Raw genomic sequence first — 21,962 nt, 5'->3', positions numbered from 1 at the left:
AAAAATAAAGCAGCACTCATTCACTAACACACACTTTGATGCCCTCTGCAAGCTAAAAGTCAACTATTTGCAGAGAGCCAATAAAAGTGACGGCAGTGTTTCTTTAAAATATGAACGGTTAGCAGTAATGTAGAGAATGCTGCTGCCAACAGCCATCAACCAATCCTGTGAAATCAGCTGGAAATATGAAAATGTCATCAGCCAATAGTGTGGAAGTAATGAAGTGGTTGGTGATAGTGAAAATCAAGAAAGAAACACTGGCTTAAATGCTTCACAAATGTACCCTTTGCTTCTCTGAGATCCCCCCTCCTTCAAGGCTGAGACAGGTTACAGTTTGTTAATATTTTAACTTCGTCAAGACAATTTTCAATACAAAACTTTACAATGAAAAACTCAAATAAGGCACTTCTACCCTTTCCTTCTTTTCCTGACCTCTACTCCTTTCTCACAAGGCTCAAAAGCAGTTCAGCTGTGAGACTTTTTGATGTACATGACTGTTTGTAGTTTTTTTGAGTGGGTTGCTATACTTTGTGTGAGTTTGTGTGCATTTCTGCAGTAGTACCTGTTTGTATGTGAGCTTTGGTTATGCCCCATGTAGGTGTGTGTATACAATTGTTGAAGCCTAACTGCGTCTATGTCCTGTGTGTGTGCGTGTGTGCGTGTGTGTGTGTGTGTGTGTGTGTCTGTCTGAGCTAGCAGTATTTTCTTGGCTGCACAGTGAGACGCTCACTACAATTTCATCTGCTTGGTTGTGCCATTCGTCAGTTGACAAATCCTTTCAATATAGTCTACCTGGCCTTGCTCGCTCATCATTTTAAAGGAATTACACTGTCTAGGGAGGGGGTGGGGGGATGGGGAGTGGAAGATTAGAGAGGAAGGTGTGAGGAAGTAACACGAAAAGAGAAGGAAAGTAGAACAGGCATGATAAGGCAGGTATCAGTTCAATATCATCTGCCCATTTCAAGCTGTTCACTTTTGGCAGACAGGGTAAGAAGAAAAGAGGCATTTAAAGAGAGCAAAACTGGGGGAGGGAATTAAAAGAGAGATAAAGGCCATTTACACAAGATCTAATGACACTATCTCTGCAGCTCTTTAGATTGGGTGGCTCCAAAATAGCAATCTGGCCTAGAAGCCAAAGAAAATGTGGTTGGGTTAAAGCAAGTCACTAGGGTTATCAATGACGCTAGAGCTGTTTAAGAAGTATGATTAAGGGTAGGCTATGAGGCTAGGCCTATGGGGGGCTTAACGAGAGGTTAGAGCACAGCAGAGCCTCCTTTCAACAGGTTCACATACTGTAATTTCACATTAAATTCAGATACACTCCATGGTCCCTTTAAAAAGTACTTGTGTGCAATATAATGCAATCCAAAGTAAAAGCTCTTGACAGAGCTAACATTTTTGAAAAGTGTAATATACTGTAAGCATTTGACTCCATTATACGGCACCTTATATTTTAGCAGCATTTGGGAGTTTACCTCATATAAGCATTGGTGAGAAGAATATGGAAGGATCATCTTAAAATGAGCACACACTTAACGGTCCAGTGTGTAGGATTTAGAGCTATCTCATGATGCTTGCAGAACTGAAACTTATCACAGGTGCCAAAAATACTGTTATTCGTACAAGGCTGTAAACAAGTTTAGTTCTGCTGTAAAGTTGGGCATTTTAACATGATTTTCAACATCTCTAGCGATTTACTCTGTTTTGGAACCAGCCTCAAGAGGCCATTCGATTAACTACAGTTTTTGGCCCTCTGTATTGGCTTCATTTTCAGGCTTGGAAGTTGACGTTTGATGTAGAACAACGTGGAAGAGGACCCGTTTCTTTTGCAGATATAAACTGCTCATTCTAAGGTAACTTAAGCACATAGATTGTTTTCAGGTAATTATAATCTCATGAAAACATAGTTATGAATATAATAATCAGTATTTGCCCATAAATGTCCCTGTATCCTACACACTGGACCTTTGAGATGTATTATGCATCCTCCTTGGGTTAATTTAATTTACAAAAATAAACAAAAAGTTTCTTATTTTTAATATGTTTGCTAATACTGTAGAATTCATGAAACTAAATAATTTCTAAGCTTTTAAGGAGTTAAGCTTGGCCGTTTCCTCTACAAACACCAAAAGCTGAATTGGCTATCTAACAAGCCACAGGCGGCCGTAATACAAGATTGTGAATAACATATTAAAAAGCTTCTACTACACAGTGTTGCAAAGGTGGCTCTTCATACCATCCATTTTGTTGTTTAATAACAGTATGACATATTATAATGCATTGAATGTCATGGCAGGTACTTAGCTTTTTACCTACATTCCCATTTTTATCTTTCACTTACCTAAATTGCATAGTATCAGGACAAAAAAATATTCAAATGAGCAATAACATACTGAATATATAAAAGGGGGTGCGGGTGTTAAGTGGTGTGGGTTTAAAATATACTGCATAGGCAGCTGATTAGTACTGACTGTGGTAACTCGTTATTTTGACAATGACATTTCATGTCATGGGATTCTTGGAAAGTACTTCCCTGGAAGTTAGTCTCTGAGATAGCAAACCCCTTTCATTAAGAATACAGCATGCATTGTTAGTTGCACACAGAAAAAGCAAGATTAACTTAATTATTGTTACACATTTTCATCATTCTTTGAACACTTTCAGTTAACTCTTTTCAATTGTTTCAGAAGCTGCCTTTGCAGTATGCTAAAATCCCAAACCATAAAACCCTGAACTTTCTTGGTAAACTTGTAGCCCATCTCCAGCAGGGCACACAATGGGCCCTCCGCCAGCTCTTCAGCCTTTCTGCTCCTAACTGGTATAATTTGTTTTCTGCATGCTCAGTAATAAATCTTTTATGACCTGCTCACCTTTGCATTTGAATCAGGTGCCTATGGCTACTGCTTCCCACAGTTAGGGAATTAATTTCTGTCTCTATCTAAAATGCTGTTTCAACACTTCACTACGTCAAAAGCTTTAATGGCGCCCTCATCGCTCTGCTCAGCTCATACAAAGCCAAGAGAACGAGAGGACAGCAGCAGCAGCAGGCAGGTAGGACTGTTTCAAAGTAGCTGACTGCACTTCATTCTTATGAAGACTATGCCAGGGTATGAGGACATACGGAGATGTGAAAGAGAGAGGGAGAAGATTTCACTGATGAGCAGAGAGGAAAGATACAGTGAAAATAAAAGTGGAGAATGGAGAAAGAGGCAAATGGAAAAGGGAGTCATTATGAATACTGAAATTCAAGGGCATGAAGAGAGCTTAGACTTAAAAGAATAAAACAAAGGGAAAAATGTTGCACGTCTGCAGTCGCACCAGTCCTAAAGAAGATCCTCAGCTGATTGCAGAAAAAATGTACTAAATTGACACATCGATGACTAAAGGTTGTGACTGAGCTGGTCAGTATAGCCAAAAATGTTACTAAATACAGTTTATTTTTCCTTTTAATCAATATCAATCAATTATCACAATAAATGTGTCAAATTATTATTTTCTTTACAATTAAAACTGATTCTTGCTCATGAGTGAAAGCGACCAGATGGTTAACTGTTGTTTAAACTAATATTTATTCTTTAGAGCATGAAAAATATTTGCCAAGTAGCTAAAGTTTTTATTAATCTGAAGTAGATTCAAGACAATTACAATCCAAACTATGTCTGTTAATAAAACATGTAAAAGACAAATAAATCTTAATTCTAAACAAAACCAAATGGCAAGCAACGACAGGATGTCAACAAACATGTTGTCACGAATGGTTACAAGGGCACGGGTTGTTAGGAGTAAGGAAAGGAGGCATATGGTAAGGTGTAGAAAAAAAAACCTATCATGATCAGACGGGAAGCAAACACCGGACTCCTACATGAAAGTCTGAGGTTGTTGGACCGCCCCTCCCACTCCCACCCTCCCTGAAGGCACCCTCGCACTCCTTGCATTACGTCGTTACCAGCAGCGCTTCAACCTGATGCTATCCTGTTGTGTTTCATGAGGACATGGCAGGTTCTGTCCGACTGTATTCTCAAGTGACGCTGTCCTTCCATGTATCATGCCGACACAATGCCATCTGGTCGTCTGCTGCCGTATAAAAACGCCAAGACCTGTACTGTCTGGCCTTGTTTTTTACCTGACACCGTCCAGAGGCGTGTCAGGCGGACACATAAGTTGATTTTTGGTGTCTGGATCTTACATCCAAAGCACTGTCAAAGTGTTGATATTTGCATCCCAAACACGTTTCTATCATTATCGAGACGACTGGATACCACCAGTCTTTAGCCCTGCCTTTTAACCTGCGCACAACTAATGTGCAAAACAGAAAAACATGGGCCACTGCCATACTTGAAGGTCATCTTATTTGTTGATAGAATGACCGTCAACAAGGCAAATATCAGCTGAATCTAACGTGTGGCCAATACATTGGTCCATCCTTGAACTGCAAGCCTCTTGCCATGGGTGCAATGCCAATCGTTTTTAGAATCAATTAGGATTTCAATAGTTTTACTTTCTATCTCAAATAATAGTAGCATCTTTGCCTATAAATGCTTGTCCTGGCAGAATAAAAGTGCTTCAGAGGCAAAGTAAGTGGCAAAGAGAGTGGAGTGGCGAGATAGGGAAATAACAGGGGATGAGAAAGATGGGGTGACGGCTGGGAGCTACTGTTGAGAGCTACACATAGGATGAGGGTGTAACCTATTTGTTGTCAAACAGACTGAAAAATGACACAGAGCCAACAGAGCCTGACAAATAGAGTGCCTTTTACACTGAACAAGAGAAAAGGGAGCGTACCGTATGGAATAGAAGATGGGAAGGGGCAAGAGGGAAGTTGTGATACTTTTTTTTCTTTAGTTATTTTCTTTTCTTTTGACTTTACGAGTGTGTGTTTGTGCCCTCCCCTCTGTTGTGTGTTTGTGTGTATTCTCTAGGAGTGCTTGCTGTAGGGAATACCAATCCCTTTCAGTCTCTGCATGAGCTGAATTGACTTTTTCATAAAACAACAACACTGCTTTGTATTCTTGGGTTCTGGCTTACTGTGGAAGGCTTTGTGTGCATGTGTGTGTATGAAGCAGACAACATAATATTGTAAATACATAAGTATGTATTTAAAGCAAATTTACCTCATTCGTTTGCTCTGGAAAGAAAGAATGCTAGAAAGAAAAAAACGGAAAAACTTTCTATGCCCCCTCTGTCTTTCTTTCTGCTTGGTCCAAGTTGACTCTGACATGCCTCCAAGGTGATATTAACACACAATGACTGCTACCAGCTGTCCACTAAAACACACACTGTCCCAGTGCTGACCTGTTAGCAGGTGGTAATAGCACTGAGTGCGTCTTACTTGGGGCCAAAAGCCCTACAGATGTTCCTATAGTTTATCTAATACAGCCTCACTAATCACGCCATAAAACTGATTAATCTTAACCCTTACTGTACATTTTTTGCTCAAAACACGACAAAACAAAAAATGATAGCAAAAGAGAAGGAAGCATGGCAGAAACCAAGGTACAAGCAAAGAAAGGCAAGGAAGAAGGAAAACAAGAGGAGAGGCAACAAGACGATGGAATGTTAAATGAGATGGATAGAAAAAAAAAATGACTCATACCACTTGTCCATTCTGGGGGTTTTTGTGGGCGTAGGGAGGACCTCTGATATGATTCCACATCTGACCAGATGTCATCGCAAAAACCACACACTAGAGAAAGAAAGAGTGAGAGAGGGACAAAGACAGACAGGAGAGAGAGTGAATGAAACATCATTAGCATGGAAATACTTGTATTATTATCATGAATTTTAAAAGAGTCTGTGTGAAATTTTCTCTTCTCAACATATGACTCTGAGACATAAAATTAAAGTGTTGTTAAAACGGGCAGAAAATTCCACTAATGAGGTGAGATTACTGCACTCAATTTATTTCCAGAGCAGTTTCACTTGACTTACAGTGTGTTCCTGGCTTATGAAGGCAGATATTTTTGGCTGAGCATATATTTAACTTCTCAGAGTGGATTAAAAGGTTCCCACCTAAAACCCAATGTGCGTATGTGTGTGTGTGTATTTGTGCGTCATACCAATGCAGCCATAGCCCATCCAGTCTTGTTGTATATGAATTCCAAGTTGTTCCTCCTCAGATACAGCAGACCTCCAACCAGCGATACCAACAGAGCCAGAGCGATAGTCCCCGAATAATTAGGAGGACGGAAGACACGAATCTGGAGAGATAGATAGATGGTAATAGAGTGAGAGAGAGAGAGAGAGAGAGAGTGAAAGAGAGAAAGATGAAGCATAGATTTTACATCACTGTACAGCTGTAGCTTGGAATCCAGATGAGTATATGAGCTCATGTTTCATTTGCTCTGGCAGATAAGTTTAGCCCTAATCCTTATCAAACAGACTTCCGGTCAACATGGCCAGTGTCAGGCCAATCACAACGTTTTATCTAATATGGAGCTGTTTCAGACAATGACTGACAAATTGTGGAGTCTTCACACTTTATGCAAAATATGTGATGATGCCATTTTTGGCTCCCACATCCAAGATGACTGCAGCACTTGTACATAGACACATTCAAGCTACACCATCACAGCTCGTGTCTGGACACTGTAGTCATGTCGCTCAGCACTATGTCACGTTTTGCTGCTTTGATTGGTTGTAGGTCTATCAGATTGTGTCACTGATAACAAGACGTTAGAGACTTATTTGCATTCATGATTTGGTCTGGCAATCTCAGGTTAGTGCAACTGTATAACGGTCTAATTATACTGAGATTATCTCAGTGCAGTGATACTGTTTTTTAAACATCCTTCATATTTGGCTTTAAGACAAGTGAATTAATATAATAAAATAATACACTCATCCATTCATTTTTATGTCTATAATTGCTGTTTATGGTTGCAGAGGGGTTGAACCTATGAAATACATTGTAAATGAACACACACAAGCTATTTATACGTGTTTTGTTATTACATATTGAGTGGGTCAATGTCAATGTCAAAGTTGTTTTAAAATTCCAATTCACGTTCATCCTTCATGTTCAACAAAAGGCCTAACCTTGAATTCGTGAAATAATTTCAAATATAACTTGTAGTAGCGGAAAATATAGCAAACATTTGAGTACAGCCTCAGAGCGGAAAATTCTGTGAAAATTGTGTGTGTGAGTGTGTGGGAGAAGTTTTTTTTTTCATGTTTAATTTTTTCCACACTCTTCTGGAAGGAAGATATTCAAAAGACAGTTAAAAAAAAGTATAAATCTGTTCCATTTTTAAACAATAAAAAAAAAAAGATTCCTTGGTTCATGTCCTTCTCCCAAAGCCTGGAAGTGGTCATTATAACTTTCAAGCAAATTGTTATTGAAAAAAAAAGATACTACATGACATGATGAAAGGCATGTTTAATAGTCCTTTTTAGGAAGTTGCATACACTTCCTGTTTTCAAAAGTAGGATTTGTCAAATGTTTTCAAACTGTAAACTAGTTCCCAATTGGAATGAGTGTCATCAGCGGTAAGCTGCAGCATAATGGGTTTGCTCTCAAAAGGTAAAAAATAAAAACTCAGGAACAGCTCAGATTACACAGAATTGTGTGAACTTTAACAACCACAGTCCAGGTTAGTACATGAAGGTCAGTACTCTTCTGTTACTTCTGGATGTTTCTCACTCATTTTCTCTTTCTCTCTCTCTCTTTGTGTGTGTGTGTGTGTGTGTGTGTGTGTGTGTGTGTGTGTGTGTGTGTGTGTGGCCATAAAGCCAAAATGACAACATGCTGTGTTTGCTATTAACAGATGCAAGGGTAAAATGTTCCAATCGACAGAACGCGTACGTGTCACCAACTCTGATTATATCACCAATGAAAATGTGGGTGCCATCTGCTGCTGCTAAGTGTTATTGAATTAAAACCTTCGTGTGCATAATTCAGGGAGAACGAGAGAAAAAAAAAGAAAGATAGTTCAAGGCTCAGCTAAACTGCACGAGTCTCCAGCCAAGCCTACAACCAAGTATATGTGTGTATGAGAGAAAAAAAATACATGATGAAACAAAGAAAAAATATGCGTGTTTTATAAATAATCAATAACAGCACTACCTACTTTTAGTTATTATTATGTTTTAAACAAGGCAGAGAAAATATTTTAAAAAACTTTAATCTTTAATGAGTGTGACAGTGTATGTAATACATATAGTCTTTCAGAGTTTTATTTCTATAAAACTGAAAAGAACAGAAAAGTACAGCAAGAACTAATGCGATATGTTTGCACAACAGTATAAGCCCCTCCACATTCCCCATTCTTCTCTAACTCACTTCATTTGAGCTCCTGCATCCCACAGATGTATTGATCTCACTTTTTTTTTTGTTTTTTTTTTAACACAAAAACCCCCTTCCTTGCTTTTTTCCATTTCTGTTCTGTTTTAATTCATGTGAAAAAGTCACATTGAAGTGCCTGAAAGCTAGCACTTAGTGTAAGTGCTCCCCATCGCCTTCACTGAAAGGCAGCTTTTTGAATCCAGATCCATCAACAGGATGTCAGCAGTTTGCTTGGACTCTGTCTTCCGGCACTTGGCTGACAGGTTGTTCAGGGAAGAAGAAACTGTAGTCAGAGGGTCAGAGATTTGATCTCTTAGGTGCCAACAACTTAAGTGCCTCCAAGCCAAGGGCATCCAACGCCCACTGCATGTGTAACATCCGTTCCAACGACACAGTCAACACTGAACCAACTTTAGCAAAAACGAAGCATGCACAGGCAGACATAACCTGTTTGGTGCAAAAAAAGCTGTTTCACTGTTCAGATCGGTTTGTTAAAAGTGAGCTCCACCTATTCAGCATTGCACATACAGCAGTGCTCTTCATGGCCTATAAACAGACTTGCGCATAATACTGGTGAAGTTCCTCTTTGAGGGTGATGAAAGCTGCCAATCAAGGCTATTATGGACTATCCAATCCTACAAGACCTCCTTAAAAAGTTGGTCTCACACCACCTAGAAAGAAAATTTGATGTGTAAAAGCAAAGCAACCTATTTCAAAAGTATTTATTTTTATGGTTATAGTATTAAAATATATTTAGCAAAAAGCTTTTAAAAACCTATTGGTAAATCCATCTACCAGAACCAGAAATGTCAGACCTCACAACAAACTATGAACAACAAAACACCACACTGAATTGTCTGCTATACCGGGGTTCCATGTACCACTTGTGCGTTTTTTGCAAATGTGCTCACACGTGTGTGTGTGTGTGTGTGTGTGTGTGTGTGTGTGTGTGTGTGTGTGTGTGTGTGTGTGTGTGTGTGTGTGTAGTACCTGAACATCTGTGCGGTCTGCAATCCACTTGGCCAGCTGCTCTGAAGCAAAGCCAATCCTTTGCAGGTCAAATGTATCAGCTCTCTTGGGCTTACCCTTGGCGGGGAAATGCATGAAGGTTGGAGCGCTGTTCATGTTCAACTAGAGGGTAAGAGGAAAATGAGGATGGGGGGGTGTCAAGTTAATGTCATCTGTGACTTGTCAAGCATACTAAGTAACATATCAAAAGATAAAGACACATCATCAGTCATAATGTTTTATAAGTTGATGTTGGGGCTAGTATAACAGGTTCACCTCTTGACTGCTTAGCACAGGGGTCTACAACCATTACTATCAAAAGAGCTGTTTTCGGCTAAAATCTGCACAGTATTTTCTCAATAAATGGATTAACAATTTTTTTGGTAAAACAGCACAAGATGTCCCATGTAATTTTTAGGGCTGCCCCCGGAAAGATTCACATCATCAGTCAGACCCCTCAGTTGACTAAGACTGCTTCAAGTCAAGCACTTAGTGCTTTTTCAGGGTTTTTCCTGCATAGCAATTTTGGTGGTGGCTGCCATCGCCTATTTCCAGGATGCCACCAATTAAAATGGTCAATGTTGGCAAGAGCTAACGCAATATAATCATTCCACATTTTCATTGTTTTTTTTTTGTTTTTTTTTTTAATGCATCGACCGCAGTTGTCCATCGCGGCGCTGTCAGGGTGCCTGGCTATGTCCGCATCACAGACTGGAAGCAGGGGAACAAAGTAAACACCATTTTCTACCCTCCAATAAACTTTAATTTTCCTCTGAGAAATTTCTTCAAGTCCAAAAACTGTCAGTTACAGGCATTGTCCTGATAAATAAAAATACATTTATCAGGTCTAAAAATAATGCTGCTCAACCTCAAGAAACGGGAGGGGCTGGTGGCAGAGAGGAGCAGCAGAGCGCAGGGAGGAATGAGGAGGAGTCCAGGCGAGAAATAGATTCAGCTGCAGTGTCATTAGGCATGTATTAACTGAAAACCGACTTTTCCATGATTTTGGTCATGGCGGTCATTTCGACCGTTTTCACATTTATATGTCATATAAAGAAAGGAATAATGCCAGCCTTCATCAGAGATGGATAATCTAGATCCGCTCCGGCTTGTAGTGAGATCTGCTCAGCTGCGCTGCTGTGAGGGACAAAGAGTAGGGGAGACTAGGGACAGTTGTAACACTGTGAAAATGTGTATTATAGCTATCAAATGTTTACACCAAGTGCTTTGATGGGGGTTTCCAACAATAGCAATGTTTACAACCTTTTTTCTTTTTTTCTTTATTTCTTGCAATATTAAAAAAAAAACAAAAAAAAAAAAAAACAAGAATGACAAAGACATGCACTGCAGGGAAAGAGAAAACCCACTAGGTTTATTCTGAGCCTCCACCTAAATAATGTAAAAAAATAGTAGGTAAGGAATTCTGGCCCCTCTAGTGTTAACATCACTTTTTATTCATCTTCCCAGATCGAATAAACACAATGGGTGGAAAAATGCTTCTGGCTCTGACACAATGAGGAGGGAATGGAGAAGAATAGATGGCTGAAATGTTCTGCCTCTGGTTGTGAATTGTGTTCACATAAACAAACTTTAATGCAACTACCCTGTAATGGGGCCACATTTTAGTGATGTTTAAAGGCTTAATTTGTATCCTGTGAACTATTTTTTCTGTTTTTCTTTAAAAAGGGATAGTTTACTTATTTGTGTCACTTTAAGTGTCAATTAGTACATTTTTATTTCTGTTATATTTATTTAAATATCACGAGAACACACTTAAATAAAATATACTTACTGAAAGGATGCATTTTGCCATATTTTTGAGTTGTTATAAACTTAAGCGATTATCCTAAAGTATCTGAATTTGAGGTTAATTGGCATGAAATTAAAATGTTATGAAAATGACCAATCAAAAAAAATCCCCATTTGGTGCCAGGAAAACTCTGTTTTTGTTTGGTTGATTTTGATAGTCATGCACTGTGCTGTGTACTTCTGGATATGTTTTGGTCCCCAAATTTTGCTGGGGAGTGAACACTACTGTGAACACACACAGCGGCACAGGGGAGGAGTGAAGAGAAAACATTATCTTCTCTCTTCTGCTTAGAGGTGGTGCATTTACCGCCCGCAGTAACTTTTGTTTGATTTCTAGTGTCTGCAAAATATGTTGCCCATTTCCAATCCATTGTTACTGCAGTTAGCTTGTTTACTACATTAAGTGAATGCTGCTGTCACACTGAATGAACCCACTGAGCCCATTCAAACTTTAAATCTCCATATAGAAAAAAAAAAAATCATATTGTACGGCCAAATCTGATTCGCCTGGCTTAGTTCTGAGTCAGGTATGGCCCTGGTGATTTCTCAGAGCCCAAGTTGACATTTAGTTTAGTTTAGTTGCATACAACAACGTCTTTAAATTGTATTTTATATCTGATTAGCAGTCCAAAAACCAACAAGTATTCAGCTTATTGTCATGTACAACGGAGTCAATTATTTAATTTTCTGAGAGGCACAAAACCCAACTGACTGAAAAAAAAATAAGGAAAGATAAGCTGACTTGTAGGAATCTCAGCTGAATGCATGGTCTCCTACTGATGATCTGAATCATCAACTTTCAGGGGAAAGCCCTAATTTAATACAAAAAAAAATTATTATGCAGAGTTCTGAACGTTCTGACTTGCTTTACAGTTGTGCCAAGCAGATGTATTTTGTAGGAAAATATGGTATTGGGTCCTGACTCTGTATTAGGCAGATACGCAATAACAACTGACTTGGCACAAGAGTAGTGACAAAAATAACCCTCGAAGATCATTAGATATCAGAAACTCGACAGTGCATTGTATTTCTGTCATGTTATATGCATTTCTGTTTACTGACCTAATTGCAAGGCAGTGAGTGGGTGTGTGTTGGCTATCACAGCTAATAACTGGAAACAGAGAACATATGCAATAATTCAATATTTTCATAACTATATTTTTCTGTACACATGCATTACCCTGTTCCCTCTTTCCTGCACGCACGCACGCACGCGCACGCGCACGCACACACACACACACACGGCTTAATAAAGGCACACAAAGCTAAATAAAGACAACTGGAAGAACGTTCTGATTCTTCCTCTCTCCCTTCCTCCATGCTCTACACCTATTTAACTCCAAATCCCAGGACTCCCTTCAATTATCAGCAACAATAAGTCAACTGATTTACTTTCTCCTGTTTTCCCCAAGACACCTGGAGAAAAATAGAGAGGAGGGGAAAAGGAAGGAAATGAGCAGAGAAAATAGAGAAGGAAGAAGATGAAATAAACGCAGAATTGCTATGCAGGTTGTTTCTCTTTGTTAGCCTTGAGCTTTGTTATATTGCACTCACTCTTTAAGTGTTTCAGTTAAATTATGAATTAGATAAATGTCCCATATGCATACAGAGAACATGTATACATGTACAAATGCCAATGAACACAAATAAAAAAGCATGCATTCATGCAAGGATATATACCAACAGACATCCAAAAACTTAGAAGAATAGAATAGAAAGAGCAAAAGGATGTGAATGTAATTAACTTTCAATTAAACTGCAATAGGTTTTATTTTTTATTAGAAGAACAAATGTGGATGTGGAGGGCAAAAATTCTGGAGGAAGAGTGTGAAAGAACTCGCAAGAAAGCCAGAGGACATGAATTAACAATTAAATCAAGAAGGAAAAAAGATTCACTGACTAGCAAAATAGCAAGTAGGAAGAAAAGGAAAAAAAAACATTTTAAGGACCATGTAGGAACATGTTTTAGTGCTATCTTAACTGGATGAATTGGTCTAAAATAAATCGAGATAAAGGACAAAGAAGCAAAACCAGGCTATTTCTAACTGAGCATAGCTATTTAAAGTTATAAAAGAAGAAAGTGTAGAATAAAAAAGGACAACTGGGAATTTACCTCTGTATTTTGTAGCGTTGTCTGTATTAAGGTAAAAGTGCTTGCAGACAGCAGTCATTTGCTAGTGTTGAAGACTTTTTAAATATCTGGCATTTCTGACATCACAGAAGCCACACCAGAGAAAAAAACACAGAGGAACAAAGGTTTGTTGTTACAAAAATATCTCTAAAGTGAATAATGCTTTAATACCAGAGTGCAAAGACATGAGTGTTTTTTTCTTTCTTATCAAATCCTTTATTTTTGTCTCTGGTTTGTGGGAGAGCCCAGATACTGTCTCTGTTTTTTGTTTTACTAGTACAGGGAAAATGCAAATGTATATATATCTACAACAACTGTGGCTTCGTGTCAAAACCTCCTGTAGATCCACTACTGTCTATGTACAACAGAGCTTGTAAAAACAAATACTCTATGTACTACATGTATGTTTTGGTATATACTACATGTAAGTTTGTGTTTGTACCTGACCTTTCTCTATGTGTCTTTGTTTGCCAGTTTTGACTTTGCAGTATGTTGTGTTTCACTGTATGAATCCTTGTTTGTTTCCTTCCCTTTCTCCAAGGTTTTCTTTCAATTTATTTGCTAAACTGCTGCATAGGCGACCCCATACTATCAGAAATCAGCGAGTGGGTATATGGAACAAAGGAGGGGAGTGAGGGAAAGAATGGTTGGAAAGGGAAGAGCAACAGGATTTGAGAAGATGTGAAGAGCAGGTAGGAGGTCTGTATAATGGAAACAAAAGAAGGGTCAAAGATGTAAGGAGGCAGGGATGGAGGGAGCAGAGGTACAAAAAAGCCGTGGGCCATCTGTGGCAGCAAACATTCACAAGTATTAACGTAACCCCTTTGCCCGACAATAGCACTTTCCTTTTACAATGAGTTTCATTTTTTTCCCCAGCCATAATAGAGTTTTACTACCTACTGTCTGCAGCTATTAATTTAGCAAAGCACACTACCTTCAGAATTTTGGTAAATCTTGTATTGAAAATGATCCTATGAAAATACAATTAGCCCTTGGTGTCAAAATTGTTTTTCTGGGTCTTTTAGCTTTGCCACATGAACATGTAAAATGCATCTTCTCAAAGGGAGAAAGTTTTGATTTACAAAATCAGAAGCCACCAGATTTTAAACTTAAGCTACTATAGTTGCAACATGTGGCAGTGGTCTTTTCTTTGACTTTAATACTACCAGCAACATAAGAGTGGATGTCTGCAGCTTTTGCTGTTTGTTTTTTGTCTTTGGAAATGGAGGCACAGTAGTGCTCCAATCATTTAAGACTGGGATGATGCACTTAGAGTGCTCCATAGAGTAGTATAACTCAATATGGTCACCCTTCTCAGCAACCACATCCTGAGGACAACAGATGAAACAGTTACCAAATTAAAATATTTTATTTTAATAACGCATTGTAGTTAGAGTCATGCACATCTATCCACTTGCTACAGTAAGATAAAAAGTTTACGACCTGTAAGACTAACCCTCCTCTTTATTTGATTTAAAAACATATTTAATTTAGTCATTGTTGTTGCTGTCGTTCCAGTTCACTTGCTGGCTTTTTGAAATTGCTCGATGGGTTGCATAAAGTAAGAACTGCTGTTTTTTAACTGTGTGATTTTTAAAGTGTCCCTTTAAATAACTATTAATAAATATAGCAACAAGTGGCAAAAAAGGTCTTTCACAATACTGCATGTGTGTTGCATTAAAATCATGGGTTGGTTGATGATCAAGGACCTTCACTGAGGAAAAAGCATTTTCGAATTGATAGTACTTTAAATAACCAGTTACCTGTTGGAAAACATCTGCTCCCTCGTCATAGTCCACTACTGTGAAGAACAGCTTGTTGGAAAATGCAGATGAGTAACGCCATGAGTTTGCCAGGACCTGGTACTCCTCATTTGCCTGCCTGTGAGATGGCAACAAGACAGACAGAAGGGATGAGAAACAAAACTAAGAAAAATGGCAAACCAAACACACACATTACATGTAAGCAAAATGGGACAGGCTTAACACTCTGAGACACATCATTTCGATATTTATTTTTTTAATTCACAAACATTGTTGTTGAATTGTCTTTTGCAAACCGAGAGGCAGAGGGGGAAGTATTGCTATCAGAATGGAGGCAATATGTGGCATCAAAAAGAGAAAATGTGTACTAAAGACGTCTAGTTCACATTGCTGTCAAAACTACCCTGCCCTAAGTATGTTTAAACAAATACCTAGTTAAACTTTGGCATTTTCAATCTTTTCCATTTCTTAACCTCCCTTTTTTAAAATCCTGTCTAAGGTCCTACTTAAATTCTGTCAAGCCATGGGTACAGACAATGCACAAAGGATAAATGAATACATTTATCCCTTTTAAACCACATGAATGCTGGTTTAAAAAGGGGGGGGGGCAATATCACCAGAAAAATCACAAGTGACCTTAAAAACAGAAAGTGAAGACAACAATTAAGTAAGCAAGGGGGACAAAGAGGTGCTATCTTTAAAAAGATCAGACAATGGGGAGACAAAAAGAGAGGAGATGATGGGAGTAAGAAAAGGAGTGTGTCTCTCCCATCCCATAGTTGTCCTCATGTGAAGATACATTTTCATTTTTCTTCCCTCGTTTCCCATTTTATTTTTCTTTTGTTCAAATAAAGCCTAATAAAGGTGTTATTTTAGCCAGCCATGATCAGTCCAGTCTATCACCTTCCTACGTGACCATATAAACGTTGAGTCTCCTATTTCTCTTATCTCTCACTCCCTCTCCCTTGTCTCTGACATTAGCTGTATGTCTCTTTCCTTCTGCTAAACTTCACTTTGACATTGTGTCTTATGTCAACTGCCTCTTGTGTTGGCTTTAATTAGTGGGAAATTGTCTGTCAGGATGCGTTATGTGCAGTGATGTTACATTGTTATCTGTGCAGCTAATGTTAGGATGGTCGCTTTGAAGTGTCTACGGTTTGGAAAAGTCAGCAGAGATGAAGTTGAAACTCACAGCCTGTCAGGGATTACAGTGGTGCTCAGCTCAGCTCTGTCTGTAAACACCACATTGCTGGAGTTGTCAAGGTGTCACTAAGATATGGTTTAACTGTCCTGTGCCCATGTTATTCATTCTTTATTTAGTATCTGACAACTGTCCGTATAATAAAAGATTATTTTTACTAAAGGGGGTTTCAGAAGTATTTTTTTCCACTCAGAAATGCCATGTTGCAAATATTAAACAATCTGATACAAAATATTGATGTGAGAATATAAAATGTTAAATTAATTTTGCATCCATGTTTCAGCATGAGGCACTTTAATCATATAAATCCATGTAATCCATGGTATTATTTCTATTATTTATATTGGACATTAGCTGATAATTTCAAAGGACATAAAATATGGGTAACTGTAAACATTGATTTATTTATTTAAATTCATACATTAAGAGTCCTGCTGCATCAATTGAGCTTAAACTGATGTCAGGCTCTTACTTTTAACTAATCTACATTTAACGAAGTATTTCACTGCTAGAAAGATCATTTCATAAAAACAGGCTGTCTATGCAGTAAAAAGACGCAAATACTTTTGAAATTAGTGCTACGTGACCAGCAAAAACAGGAAAAGGGCTGTGCCGTAAGATTTTACTCAAGAGGCAGAAGCAACCAGAACGCACTGCGCCGCACCAGACAAAGATGGCAGCTGGCTGAAACAAATGACCATGAATTAAAGAATCTCGGTTCTTATCTGATCAGCAGCTTGGTCTACGTTTGTGAGAGCAAGAGTGGAGCGTGTCTCTATCTTGAGCTGCTTCTAAACTATCTGTGCTCCTGGTGGTGAGCATGCAAAAATGTACTAGTACTATCTGTAGTTCGAGCAACAGCCCTAGAGCTAACGAAAATCTAGAAACACATCATTCAATGGATTTGAGGTGGGAGACGGAAGCAAGATCTGGGCGCTGGTAAGATGGAAGGAAGTTTACCACAGTTCATTTACACACACTATCCATCAGCAAAGTATCCCCTTAATACAGCATTTTTTTTTAGTTTTGCTTATCTCTTATCTTATATTCCTTGGTCTCAAACCATCTCTAATTTCATATATTTGAATGGATCTTCACATCCATATGGAATGGTAAAATGTAATAAAATGATGTAAAAAGTCGTCAGTCTGTTAGTTCGTGTCCCATCTTATCTACAGTACATGATCATGTCAACCAACCATTTACGTCTAATGCTAGCCTCCATATCTGTCACACCAAGGCAACATAAATTAACCAACACAACAAGCTAAGGACTTGAATTATTTAAAAATTACAAAAACTTTTTTCCATTATTTATTTTTCAAAGTCTGGTAGTGAAAACACTGTGAACTCCGTTATGAATACTTTATAGTTTGGTATGACATTTTTGTTCCACCATAAATAATATATCGACAATATGTATTGTTGCACAGAAGCTATACTGTTAGCACCGTGTTTCTTGTCTTTACTTTATTACTGACTCTTTGTATTTCTTTTCTGTTTGTGTAATGTATTTTTGTGCAGAGTGTATAACAGAGTTGTATTACAGGTTTATTCATTTCATATCATGTAACGAGGAAGCAGGATGCATCTGTGAAAATTCTTGTGTATGACTGAAGCTTGTACATGTGGGCGTGTAGTTAGGCGTATGGTCGATACTTGTTGGTTTTATCCCTAATCATGTAGCCAATATAACAAAGGCTTTTTACCTTTTGTATCTCAACAGGTGGTCTGCCTTGACTTCCTTTTTTCTCCCTTTTTGAAGACATTTTATGCCTGTGATATGCCCACTTGACATAACAATACAAAACTTAGATGTGAATACACAACGTAAAATAAAAAAGAGAAATAAAAAAGAAAGTGAAAAATCAAACAAGCAAAGGGAGATGGGAAGACAACTCCGGCCACATGCCTTTAACACATAAAATGAAAACACACCCAGGCAAAGAAACAAAACCAAGAAAATCTGAGTGAGGTCAACATTCTTCGGTGTTACCAAGGTTTCTACCCCAACTCTAGCTTTCCTTGTTAGCAGTTACTAAGCAACAATGATAGAAAATCACATTAGTCAAAACATTTTGACCCCAAAAATACCTGCTAAATGTAACCTAGAATGCAAAGGAATATGTACAGTAGCTTCCTCTGTTAAAGACAAGCTAAGTTTTCTGAGTTTCATCCAACATTGAACTCTCTCTGTTTTTGGACTGGAGTTAAAGCCTAAGGTGTCTCTGAACTGTTGCATAATGTCTAAGTCTTTCTTTCTTTTTTTTTTTTTTGCAGCCCTGGGTCACTTGACGATTATGTATGGTGCATCGTGAAAGTACTGTCCATTGATGATATGCTTATAAATTGCCATGTTAGATTTGCAATGCGGTATGGGACTGGACAACCACGACAAAGCTTAAGAGTGATGTCAATTTGAGGACCTCAGTAATTAGCTGTCATTCTCACTGCATGATAGTCCTCTTAACGCAGACGCTCAGGTCACCCCCTAACATCAATCAATCCCTTACTCTAACTCTTGCTCTCTTTTTCTATTAATGTGACACTGTTGTGATGTTAATAAGAGAATGCCTGGGGAGATGCAGAAAGAGAGAGAGGGAGAGGGACACGGCAAGAGAGAGAGGAAGAAAAAAAACAAACAAACTGGTGGACTTAATGAGAAGTAGAAGCAGACAGATGGAATACTGTAGAAAAGGAATAAAAAATAAAGGAATAAGGGTGACTGAGGGTGGGTTGACATTAATGACTGCATCTGGCAATTAAATAAAAATAAGCAGCGTAGTTTACTGTTAAGGGAGAAAAATGCTTCTCAGATAAATGGATAAACTACAGAGGGTTGTGGTAATGATTTAGAGTGTGTGCGTGTGCGTGTGCGTGTCAAGGGTTAGCTCATAGCATATGGTAAAAAGATGTAAGAATGCGTGTGTAAGTAACATTGTGAACCTGTACAACCCGCTTCGGCAGTCATGTCGGTAATTATAGTTATACCAATAAAGCAAATTTTAATTTTAATTGTAGAGCACGGCAATGACAGAGAAACAAAAAAGAGACCACTTTTGTCTGAGTGTGATACTGTGATGATAATGTGTGTTCTTTCGGTCTTCAATAAAAAAGATATTTAATGAAGGAAAAAAAAAGAGAAAGAGGGAGGATGCTGAGTGGTGCTGACATGAATGATAAATAACATATCTAATGGTATCTTCATCAGTGGCTGATGAAGTAGAAGAATGGCTGATAAAAGGAAAAGTGGATGATAATAGGGTCAAGATGATTTCATCATCTAGCTGGACGTACACTGAGACACGAGGACATGGGTCAACTTTCTGGTTTATACAAACAAAAGGTGGCTTGATTTACCATACAACATCAAGCAGTCATTAATCTCTCAAGAGCCAACTGCAGAAAAGATATCTATGCATGTCAAACGTGATGAATGTCAATTAAGCAACATGTAAACAGTAAGTCACAAGCTTGGTTTCCAGACTATTTTTTGATACAGGAATAAACCATGGAAACCTGTGTAAGACTCTTTTGTCTTTGTCTGCAACTCTTATTAGTCTTCCAGGGTTTCCCAAACATTCCTTTTGTGATCCCCCGTGATGACTAAAAGAACTGCCTTCACATGTTAATTTTATATTTTTGAAGTTAGACAACAAAAAAAATAAATTTATCACTTTGCACAGCATCCTCCAGTCCAACAAGGAACGCCAGAATAAATCAGTTTAAGAACCAATTAAAAAGATTTAATCTTTTTAACAGGTACTTGGGACTTGGCATTTTGGTGTCTGATCTAATATGTAACCGAGTTTTAGTTTCCAATCATAAGTTAATATGACTGTAAAAAGCACATTAACATTAATAATGCATTTAAAACAACGAAAGCAGACCAGACAAATAAAACCATAAAAGATAGTGCTGACTGCAATACACATGACCCTGAGAAAAGCATTACAAATAAAGTTTCTCTGTACAGCATACCAGCATACAGAATACAGTTTTCACCATTGTATGAAAAATAAAATATAAGTACATCTAAATTACAATTTTGTATTTACACCTTTGTTTATTACATCATCATCATGCTGTCTTTTCATGCTGCCTCTTTTTGTTTTGTTTTTCCAGCGGGTTTTACAATGGTTTCATTTAGAATAGGAAGAAAACAGTGTAATAAACGTATTAATCTGGTGTTTAAGACATGATGATCCAAGAGAACCTGTATACCTGATAGTGGTTATCATGACTGCACTGCACTGACAAACGTTTAGGAGCTTTTAGGACCACGGACAGCTCTAGAGTCCTCCAGACATTAAAAACTAGTGTTGTGTGCTGAGCTGTCCATGGTGCTGAAATACTTGGGTCATCAGTAAATTAAAAAGGTTTAATTCAAAAGAGAATTCATTTGAGCTCTAAACTAATAAATAAAATCAAACCTCTAATCTTGTATTCGCATTCAGAGGAATTGTTTGACCCTGCCGCGTTGCATTACAATTCTGCTGCAAACATGATGCAATTCTGGTTTTGTAAATAAAAAATCCAATTTAAAGCTTGCTATTGGGATTTTTGGAAATTCTCCTCATTTATTAAATGCGTTGAGTTCGCAAGTGGGTAAGTAGGTCTTGTTGGCCTTGTTCTGAGAAATTTATTCATTCCCCTTTGGTAGTACGGCTGGCTGGGGTCCCTTTGATCCAAATGTCAACCTGACCCACAGGTTTTTGTTATATAATGCTGTTTTTTGTGTTTCCCAAGGTGTCCAAGTCTATATGTGTATCTGGAAGGAGGGTACGTGAAATATCATTTGAGTTCTAGGACATTTGTGCTGTGTGTGTGTGTGTGGTTGTGTGTGTGTGTGTGTGACTTGAGGGCTCATCGTCTCTTCCACTGTAGGTGAACTTCAGTGCACAAAGTAAACTTCCAGCGGTACAGACACGTTGAGGTAGGAGCTATTGTGATTGTGGCCTACACTGAGTGCACTGGTCTCGACTGTGTCTGTGTGTGTACGTACCTGCAAACAGAACACTGCCTTTGAGGCTGCAGGGCAGTGAACATGACGATGACAGAGTAGTTCCTGGGTGGGGCCTTGACGAAGCGACGGAACTTGTCCCCATTCATCCGGACGACCGAACGCCGAGAGGACCACTCCATCATCTGGTCAACCTTCTCTGACAGCAGATTCTGGACACACAGACAAGGAAAAGGACAATGAGGACAATGCATCCTGTTAGGATTTTTCATATTCAAACAGGAACATAAATCCTGTGAGTCTCACAAAGCAAAAGCAGATTCAGATTACAGGCATTTAAAAATGTCAAATGTTAAAACATTCCTTTTCAAAAGAAGATGTATCTAAGTACATTTATTCAGTTACTGCACTTCAGTGCAATTTGGAGGTACTTCATTGTACTTCATACATTGCTTAAGTATTCCAATTTTATGCTATTTTATACTTCAACTACATTATTTTTTTTCTGAGGGGAAACACATTTTTTAACACATTACATTTATCTGACATGGTAATTGTAGTTACTAGTGACTTTTCAGATTGAGATTTTATTAACAAAAAATAAATAAATACAATAGTATTAAAGATAAATATAACACTCTTTATGATCCCCTTTGGCATTATGAGTACTTTTACTTTTAATACTTTAAGAAGAATTTGCTGCTAATACTTTTATTTAAATTCACCACTTTTACAGTATTTTCATACTGCCGTATTGCTGCTTTTAATTTTATTAATTTAATGAATTGTTTATTTTTACAGGGACA

The 21,962-nt window shown here is 38.1% G+C and overlaps 1 protein-coding gene across 2 annotated transcripts in view; it reads right to left on the bottom strand.

Moving 5' to 3' along the window:
- tusc3 (tumor suppressor candidate 3) overlaps positions 1-21,962 on the bottom strand; it is an 83,033-nt gene that overhangs the window by 32,331 nt on the left and 28,740 nt on the right. For both annotated transcript variants that reach the window (XM_042485169.1, XM_042485170.1), the window contains exons 2-6: positions 21,199-21,368; positions 14,993-15,110; positions 9,272-9,412; positions 6,057-6,197; positions 5,594-5,683 (exon numbers count right to left, since the gene is read on the bottom strand). In XM_042485169.1, coding sequence (XP_042341103.1) covers positions 5,594-5,683; positions 6,057-6,197; positions 9,272-9,412; positions 14,993-15,110; positions 21,199-21,368 — 660 coding nt within the window. The remainder of the gene's footprint in view (positions 1-5,593; positions 5,684-6,056; positions 6,198-9,271; positions 9,413-14,992; positions 15,111-21,198; positions 21,369-21,962) is intronic.

This window comes from Plectropomus leopardus, chromosome 4, assembly GCF_008729295.1.
Source record: "Plectropomus leopardus isolate mb chromosome 4, YSFRI_Pleo_2.0, whole genome shotgun sequence".
NCBI lineage: Eukaryota > Metazoa > Chordata > Actinopteri > Perciformes > Serranidae > Plectropomus > Plectropomus leopardus.
Note: the sequence above shows the minus strand (reverse complement) of the source record. Positions and strands in the feature narration are given on the sequence as shown.